The sequence below is a fragment of the Orycteropus afer genome, unplaced genomic scaffold (genome assembly GCF_000298275.1).
Source record: "Orycteropus afer afer isolate SDZICR_OR568_19922 unplaced genomic scaffold, OryAfe1.0 scaffold00440, whole genome shotgun sequence".
Classification (NCBI taxonomy): domain Eukaryota; kingdom Metazoa; phylum Chordata; class Mammalia; order Tubulidentata; family Orycteropodidae; genus Orycteropus; species Orycteropus afer.
Genome location: NW_006922027.1, coordinates 2,141,462 through 2,150,920, shown reverse-complemented (window position 1 = coordinate 2,150,920; position 9,459 = coordinate 2,141,462). Strand labels below are relative to the sequence as shown.

The following is a 9,459-nucleotide window of genomic DNA, read 5'->3' as shown; positions in this document are numbered from 1 at the left end:
GGTTCAAACCCACCAGCCACTCCTTGGAAGGAAGGTTAGGCAATCTACTTCCGTAGTGATACTGTCTTGGAAACCCAAGGAGGGGTTGTTGTAAGTCAGATCCAACTTGACAGCAGCGTATTTGGTTTTGGTTTAATAGAAAGGTTCAGCAAGTTGCAGGATATAAGAGCATCATACAAATATCAGTTGGATTCCTCTACATCAACAGAGAGATCTCTGAAAAGGAAAGAAAGAGAACACCATTCATAATAACTACCAAAAAGATAAAATACTTAAGAATAAATCTTACCAGGGACAAAAAAGACCTGTACAAAGAAAACTACAAAACACTACCACAAGAAACAAGAGACCTACATAAATGGAAGAACATGCCATGTTCATGGATACTAAGACTGAATCCTGTGAAACTGTCAATACTACCTATACAATTAATGCAACCCCGAACAAGGTTCCATCAATATTCTTTAAAGACATGGAAAAACCAATCACTGATTTCTTATGAAAAGGAAAGAGACTTCAGATAAGCAAAGCACTGCTGAAGAAGAAAAAGAAAGTAGGAGGTCTCACATGACCTGATCTCAAAACCTACTATAAAGCCACTGTAGTCAAAACAGCATGGTATTGATACAATAGACCAGTGGAACAGAATTGAGAATCCAGAAATAGACCCATGGGTCTACAGAGAGCTGATCTTTGACAAAGCACCAAAACTCATTAACAAATCATGCTGGCAAAATTGGATATCCATTTGCAGAATAATGAAACAAGATCCATACCTCACACCCTACACAAAAACAAATTCAAGATGCATCGAAGATCTAAATGTATAACCCAAAACCATAAAGTTTACCAAAGATAAAATAGGGGCAAACCTAGTGGCCCTAATTTATGACATAAATAGACTAACAAGCATAACCCAAAATACACAAGCAGCGGAAGAGAAACTAGATCACTGGGAACTTTTAAAAATTAAATTCTGATGTACATCAAAAGATGTCTCAAAAAAAAAAACTGGCTATGACATATCTTACAAGGGACTCAACTCTAAAATTTACAGAAAACTTCAACACTTGACATCAAAAAGACAAACAATCCAATTCAAAAATGGGAAAGGACATGAACAGACACTTCACTAAAAAAGATATACAGGCAGCCCACAGACACATGAGGAAATGCTCACAATCATTAGCCATTAGAGAGCTGCACATCAAAACAAAAATGAGATATCATCTCACCCCAGCAATAATGCTGATGTTCCACAAGGCAGAAAATAACAAATGCTGGCAAGGGTGTAGAGAGACTGGAACTCTCATACACTCCTCGTGGGACTGTAAAATGGTACAGCCACTATGGAAAATGGTATGGTGTTTCCTTAAAAAACTGGAACCAGAAGTACCATTTGATCAACAATTCCATTACTAGGAACATATCCTAAAGAGTTGCGATCCAGGACACAACTAGACATATGCATACTCATGTTCATCACAGCATAAATCATTATAGCAAAGAGATGGAAACAATCTAAGTGACCATCAACATATGAATGGATAATCAAACTACGGTATATTCACACAATGGAATACTATGCAACATTAAAGAATAATGAAGAATCTATAATCACCTCATAACATGGATAAATTTGGAGGACATTATGATGAGTGAAATAAATCAATCACAGAAGGACAAATATTGTATGAGTCCATTATTATAAAAAGTCAAGGGAAGGAAATTTACTTTGTTGGTTACCAGGGATGGAGGCGGGGAAGATACATGTGTTTATTTCAGCAAGATACTAGTTAAGATAGATGTGTTTATTTCAGCAAAGGAAAAGGTAATATAACAAATGTGTGTTACCAGCACAATAACAGGAGGACACAATGAAGAAAGACACAGAAACATGCACAAAAGATATAGACAATAGAGGCAAATACTATTACATACACAATACTGCATTACTAGTGGCAGTAAACACTAGTCTATGGGTAAATGCATAGATAAGTTTGAAAATCAAGTGTAGATAGATGAATAAGAATATACCCATGACCATGGATATATGTGACTGATGATTATCTTACATATGTATTTATGCTACAAAAATATCAATTTACATTATAGAAGTAACAGGCAACAAGGTTGGAATAGCTTCTCAGGGACAACCAAGTACCTTGAGGGAAAGTCACCAGGCCTGTGGGCTTGGGACCATAGTCTCAGGGGACATCAAGCTCAACTGGCACAAGATAGAACATAAAAATCTTGTTCTACATCCTACTTTGGTGAGTGGTGACTGGGGTCTTAAAAGCTTTTGAGCTGCCATCTAAGATACAACTCTTGGTCTCCCATCTTCTGGAGCAAAGAAGAGTGAAGAACATCAAAGTCATATGGAAACAAGTAGTCCAAGGATATGATGGACCATGGGGACCTCAACCTTCACAACCCTGAGACCAGAACCAGATGGTGCCTGGCTACCAATACCAACCACTTGGAAAGGGATCAAAATTAGAGATCTTGCATAGAGTGGGAGGAAAAATGTGGAACAAAATCCAAAAACACAAAAATGACCAGAATTATCAAGAACAATTGGCATAGTATACTTCACAAAAATGTTGTTCCACATCCTACTTTGGTGAGTGGAGACTAGGGTCTTAAAATCTTGCAAGAAGCCATCTAGATGTAATGATGTATCTCTCCTCGTCCAGAGTGAAAAAGAATGAAGAAAACCAAAGATCCATGGAAACAATTAGTCCAAGGGACTGGTATACTAGGCGATCCTCAGCCTATATGACTATGAGACCAGAAAAATTAGATGGTGCCGGCTACCACTGTCAAACACTCAGAGGGGGATATATGTAGGAGATCCTGGATAGAGTGGGAGAATAAAGTGGAACAAAACTCAAAATCACACACATAAAAGAAAGGCACCAGGTTTGCTGGTCTGATAGAGCCTGGTGGAACCCCTGAGATTATGGCCCCTAGCTGCCCTTCAGGTGTGGAACTGAACCCACTTTTGTGGCTTCCAGCTAAACGAAAGACAAGCATATGAACCGAACATTTACATTAGGTAGATACACTTCTTGGAGAGATCAATCATGGGAGGGCTGTGTATGCACAGGGGACAGCTTGGGGGGCAGGAGTACATGGGAGGGAAGGACACAGGGAAGAGGTAACTACGGGGAGGAAGTGGGAAGGGAGCTGCTGCATTGTGGGAAACTGCAGTTAATGTCATGAGACAAAGTGTATGTTAACTGCTGTATGGAAAATGAATTTGCTCTGCAAACTTTCACCCAAATCACAAAAAAAAAAAAAAAAAAAAAAAAAAAAAGGACCAGAATTATTGGTTGGATAGAGACTGGTGGAACCCCCAAGATTATGGCCCTAGGTTATCTTTTGGGCCTGGAACTGGACTCACTTCCATGTATTAGCTCTCAGCCAAACAGTAGAAAGACCTGCAAGCAGTACCCCTACCCTAGGGAGATGCACCCCTTAATTCAATCAACCATGAGATATCAAAGGGCAACATTTGCATATACCAGTAGCTGGACAGACAGGAATGCATAGAGAAGAAGAAACGGGGGGTGGGGGATGGCACAGGGTGGAGAATTTTATATTATTGGGATTGTAATTGGGGCCATGAAACCAAACGTGTATCAACTGTTGAAAGTAAAATGAATCTGCTTTGTAAATTTGCACCCAAATCATAAAAAAAAATTAAAAAAAAAAAAAAGGGAGAAACTGAAAAAGCAGGAATACCTCAACTCAAAGGATAGATTCTGGTTAAGGGTCGCATACTGCTCACATTGCTCCCAAGTTTTGAAATTTTTTGCCACTCATCCCTTAACTTCCCGATGACAACCAAGTATAGATTCATTTGGGTTAAAATATAGTATTTTAGTAATATTAACATTTCTTGAGAAAAGTCTATTAGTCATTCACATAATATTAGATCAAAGGAACTCTATTTTTCTACTTCCTACTTTGGGACCCAGAGCTAAAGTTAGTACTACCCAAAAAGTTTAGTGAACTATGATTTAAAAAGACTGTAAGGGCTATCTTGTGAACCATATAATACCTTATAAGACTGTGATTTAGAAAAAATATTTTCTGAATACCAATTATTTGGATGTGAAATGTCTGAATTACAAATAAAACTAATTTAAAAACACATGATCTTTACCAAAGAGGAAATTTAAATGGCCAGCAAGCACATGAAAAGATGTTCAACATCATTAGCCATTAGGGAGATGCACATCAAAACCACAAAGAGATATTATCCCCCCATTAGATCAGCAATGATTTAAAAAAAAAAAGGAAAAACAACAGATGTTGGCAAGGTTGTAGAGAAACTGGAATCCTCATCCACTGCTAGTGGGAATGTAAAATGGTGCAACCACTGAAGAAATTTTCAGTTCCTCAAGAAGTTGAATATAGAACTACCATATCACATGGAAATTACAATTCTAAGTATTCACCCAGAAGAAGTGAAGGTAAGAGTACAAAAAGAAATATTCACACCAATGTTCATTGCTGCCCTTTTCATAATAGCCAAAAGATGGAAACAACTGAAATGTCCATTAACAGACGAATGGATAAAGAAAATGGTGGTATATACATATATATATATATATATTACACAGCCATAAAGTTTGATGCATGCCACAACATGGACGAACAATGAAAATATTATGCTGAGCAAGTATAAGTCAGTAGCAAAAGGAAAAATACTGTATGACTTCACTTAACACGAAATAAGCAAGTATATAAAAAACAAAGATCATTAATGGTTATGAGGGGTAGAAGGGAGAGGGAAAGTTTTTGTTTGCAAGGCAATGAGTTTATGTTAATGGTGATGAAATACTTTGGAAAAGGATAGTGATAATGATGGCACAACATGAAATATATAATAATGTTACTGAATTTGTTGCACTGAAAAATGTTTTGGTATGTATTTGCACTGCAATAAAAAAAAAAAAAAAGAGGGGAAATTTTAAAAAGCTCACATAATAGGAGGATCGCCTGCATGCTGTCTAACAACTCTTACAACCTTCCTGTTATTTTCAATTTAAGTCTTTGCTCAAATATTACTTTCTCAATTAGGCCTAACCTGACCCAGCCTGTTTACAATTGCAATTCTTTGTCCCCTTTCACTTTATTTAACATACCTATAAATATAAATACATTTGATTTATCACGTTCACTGTCATTCCCACTAGTAAGTAAACACAAAAATATTTTCTGCTTTGTTCACTGAGAAACCCTAAGCTCCATACAAGGGTTCTTCTTGATACCAAATAAACTCACAGCAACCCCACATGATAAAGTAGAACTGTCCCATAGAGTTTTCTTGGCTATAAGTTTTATGGAAGTAAACACCAGGTCTTTCTCCTGAAGAGCCACAAGAAGTGACAATTAAAGGCCTACAGAGGGTAAAAAAAAAAAAAAAAAAAAAAAACTTTCCCAGATGATTTTTTTTTTTTAAATCACTAAAATTGGTCTGTAACCCCTTCCCTCCAAGCTAAAGGCACTAGATGAATTTTTCCTTCTTCTATTCTCCCTTTAGAATGATTTAAGAAACTAGAATGTTACTTTTGGATAGTCCAAATTTATGAGTGCTATTGTATCCCTCTGTGATAAAGCATCGCTTTTACAGTCAAAAGTACACAGTACAATACTACCCTTTTCGTAATACATTATAAAAGAGGTAGCAGTAAAAACATTACACGAGATGTCTGGAAACCAGGATATCTATGCAGCCAGCCAGCATTCATTCCACACTTATAATATGTCAAACTAAGTTTGTGTCCTCTCAAGAAACTTACTTGCACTAAAGCTGCAGTTATCTGAGTTGTAAAAATTAACTGTAATACCATTTTACAGATGCATTAAGAGTTCTGGACAAAATACAATGCTTATGTAAACGAGGGTGTAAAGACCAAGGACAAATACAATCTGATCTGTGTTTAGAAACATCACTGTGGCAGGAATATGGAAAATGAATCGAAACTTGTAAACCTAGATATAAGAAAACCATGGCAAAAGTCCAGATATAAGACCAGCTTTTACTAAAACATGGAGCTCTGGTGGTGTAGTGCTTAAGGCATTAGACTGCTAAACAGAAGGCTGGTGGTTCAAACTGCCAGCCGCTCCTCAGAAGGAAGGTTGGACAATCTACTTCAGTAGTGACACCTCCTTGGAAACCCCAGGAGGGGTCGCATCCAACTCAATGTCAGTGAGTTTGGTTTGGTTTGGTTTTTACTAAAAGGAGAGCAGCAGGATGCAAGAAAGGCAACAATATGAATAATGTGTCAAGTAGAATGGAATGGATAATAGAATGCACAGTGGTATAATTCATGCAACAATGGTTACTATGTACTTCAGAGGCCTGGTAGCACATTGGTTTAAGCACTTGGCTGTGAAACAAAAAGTCAGTAGTTTGAAAAAACAGCTGTTCCACGGGAGAAATCTGTGGCAGTCTGCTTCTGCAAAGATTTACACATCTGGAAACCCTGTGGGGCAATTCTACTCTGTCCTATAGGTTTGTTATGAGTCAGAATTGACTCGATGGCAGTGGATGCTGGGTGGGATAGGGTCACTGAAGACTAATATCATTATTCAAATTTTATAATCAGATTTGAGGCTTAGAGTGGCTGAGTAGCTCGCTCAAGTGCTTTCATCTAAGTATTGGGATAACTGTGGTTCAAACTCAAACCTATTTGACATTAAAACTTGAACTCCTGGCCTACAGCATGAAGAAAACAAGAAGTTAATTGCAACACACTGGATTTGACCTGCTCAGGACAAGTAAGAACTATAGGCAGCTGGAGATATTGGAGGCAATGCAGCATAAGACAGTGCCACTGAAGTCAAGGCAGTCAATAATGTCAAATGCCCTAGCAAAGGCATTAAGCCAAACCTAAAGTATCAACAGGAGCTCTGGTAGCATAGTTAGTGCCTAAGGCACTTGACTGCTAACCAGAAGGCTGGCGGTTCAAACCCACCAGACACTCCAAGGAAGGATGGTTGGGCAATCCTACTTCCGTAGTGATACTGCCTCGGAAACCCAAGGAGGGGTCGCTATGAGTCGGGGCTGACTCGACGGCATATAACAACAACAACAACAAAGTATCAACTGGCTTAGCACTTTAGGGGGTTCCTAATGACAACCTGGCAAGTCCATTTCCCTTGAGTGGCAAAGACAAAATCCAGACTGCAATGAATTTAGAAATAAACAGGTGTTAAAATCATGAAACAGGAAATAAAATCATGGTATAGATTTCTCCTGGAAAACAGCTATCAAGACAGGCAACATCTAGTGGAGAAAGATAGGTCCAAAGGAGGCTTTCTTTTTTTTTAATGTTTTAAAGTGGGAGACAGTCCTGAATATACAATATGAGGGAATGCACCGAGAAAGAAAAAGATCCAGGCAGACCAAAACTAACTGATGGGACAGTTGGAGTTCTTAGGATTAGCTCTGGAAAATTTTCTCTTTCTTTAATGCTGAAGTAGTGGTTGAGGATTTGAGTAGCACAGACTTTTGCAATGAGCGCCATCTCTTAAATCTACTGAGGGTTAAACCCACAGCAGGGAGGTCCTGAGGGAGGTTTCTGCGGAGAAAATTTTCTGAAGTTGATTCTGAAGTATATGTCCAAGCTCCTGATAGCTGTGTAACTTCTTTGATCAAAAAACAGAGCTGTCTTATCTGAGTCTCCTCAACGATCCACCAAAAAACATACGGTGAGCTGATGACCCAACTGCGAAATCAATCATGGAGTGCCTGACTCCTGCACTCGTCCTGACAGACCCAAACCTGTCCTGGCCAAGAGCATGGCTGGAGATGTGAGGCTTTCTGCTTGTGGGCAGCTCGGCCATAGTGGCAATTTTTAATAACATCTTTCCGGATCCGAAAGCGCTGGAACGACTTTTATAACCCAACTTCCCAGAGCCTGGGCGCAGTAACCCACGGGGTTGGAGGACGGCCGCCCCACGCTAATTACCCACTCGTTCCTCTTTCACACTCCTCCCGCACAGGGGCCGGCGTAGACTCCCACAGCCTCCGGATGTATCACTGGCCGTGAGATCCGCGCCTCTGGGACCGCTCCGGATGACCAGGCCCACGCAGTGTAAGTGGCAATGGCCACTGTGTGAAGCCTCCAGCACAAGAGTGGGTGAAGGGGAAAAAGACACAGGAAGCGCGCGGGGCGGCCCTGAGGGAGGCCCCGAAGGCCAGGACGTTACCTCCAACATGCCGATCCTGCTAGCTCCAGCCGTGTCAATAAGCGTGTTGTCCAGATCGAAGAAAACTGCCTGAGCTGCTCTCTGTCCCATCCTGCCAGGTACTGCCCAATATGCCAACTCGTCAACAACCACGCATGTGCACGAGGAGCCACGTACAAGATGCGTGAGGGTGGGGCCAAGCACCCCTAAGTCTTCCGCCGAATACTTTCTGGAACTCTCGCGAGATGTCTCGAGACCTAGCGGCACACAGCAGTGAGTCCCTCCCAGAACTCTGTTGTTGTTGTTACGTGCCCTTGAGTCAGACCCAACTGATACCGACCCCTCCTTGGGTTTCCGAGGGAGTATCACTATGGAAGTTGATTGCCCCATCTTCCTTCCAAGGAGTGGCTGGTGGGTTTGAACCACCAGCCTTCTGGTTAGCAGTCAAGTGCCTTAGCCACTATGCTACCAGAGCTCCCCCCAGAACTCTGTTGTTGTTGTTGTTGTTATGTGCCGTCAGTCAGCCCTGACTCATAGCGACCCCTCCTTGGGTTTCCGAGGCAGTATCACTACGGAAGTAGGATTGCCCAACCTTCCTTCCGAGGAGTGGCTGGTGGGTTTGAACCGCCAGCCTTCTGGTTAACAGTCAAGTGCTTTAGCCACTATGCTACCAGAGCTCCCAAACTGGTAGTGTCTAAATTGCATTGCCTTGGTATCCAGCTGGCAGCTCTGGTAGCCTAGTGCTTAAGCTGTGTAACTTCTGATGTCTTGACTGCTGCTTATATTGGTTTGATTGTGGAACCAAATAATATTAAATCTTTGACAACTTCAGTCTTGTCTCCATTTATCATGATGCTGCTTATTGGTCCAGTTGTGAGAATTTTTGTCGTCTTTATGTTGAGATGTAATCCATAAGGCAGACTGTAGTCTTTAATCTTAATCAGTGTGTGCTTCAAGTCAGCCTCACTTTCAGCAAGCAAAGTTGTGTTGTCTACATATTGCAGGTTGTTAATGAGTCCTCCAATCCTGATGCCATGTTCTTCTTCATATAGTCCAGCTTCTCAGATTATTTGTTCAGCAGATTGAATAAGTATGGTGAAAGGATACAACCCTGACACTCTTCCCTTCCTGATTTTAAACCATGCAGTATCCTCTTGTTCCATTTGAACAACAGCCTCCTGGTCTATGTACAGGTTCCTCATGAGCACAATTAAGTGTTCTGGAATTCCCATTCTTCTCAATGTTATCCAT

At 40.4% G+C, this 9,459-nt stretch overlaps 1 protein-coding gene across 1 annotated transcript in view; it reads right to left on the bottom strand.

Annotated features, from left to right (window-relative positions):
* The window catches only part of LOC103208477 (N-acetylneuraminic acid phosphatase), a 43,290-nt gene extending 34,971 nt beyond the window's left edge, over positions 1–8,319 (bottom strand). The window contains exon 1 of the mRNA XM_007954186.1: positions 8,230–8,319. Coding sequence (XP_007952377.1) covers positions 8,230–8,319 — 90 coding nt within the window. The remainder of the gene's footprint in view (positions 1–8,229) is intronic.
* Positions 8,320–9,459: the final 1,140 nt, after the last annotated feature.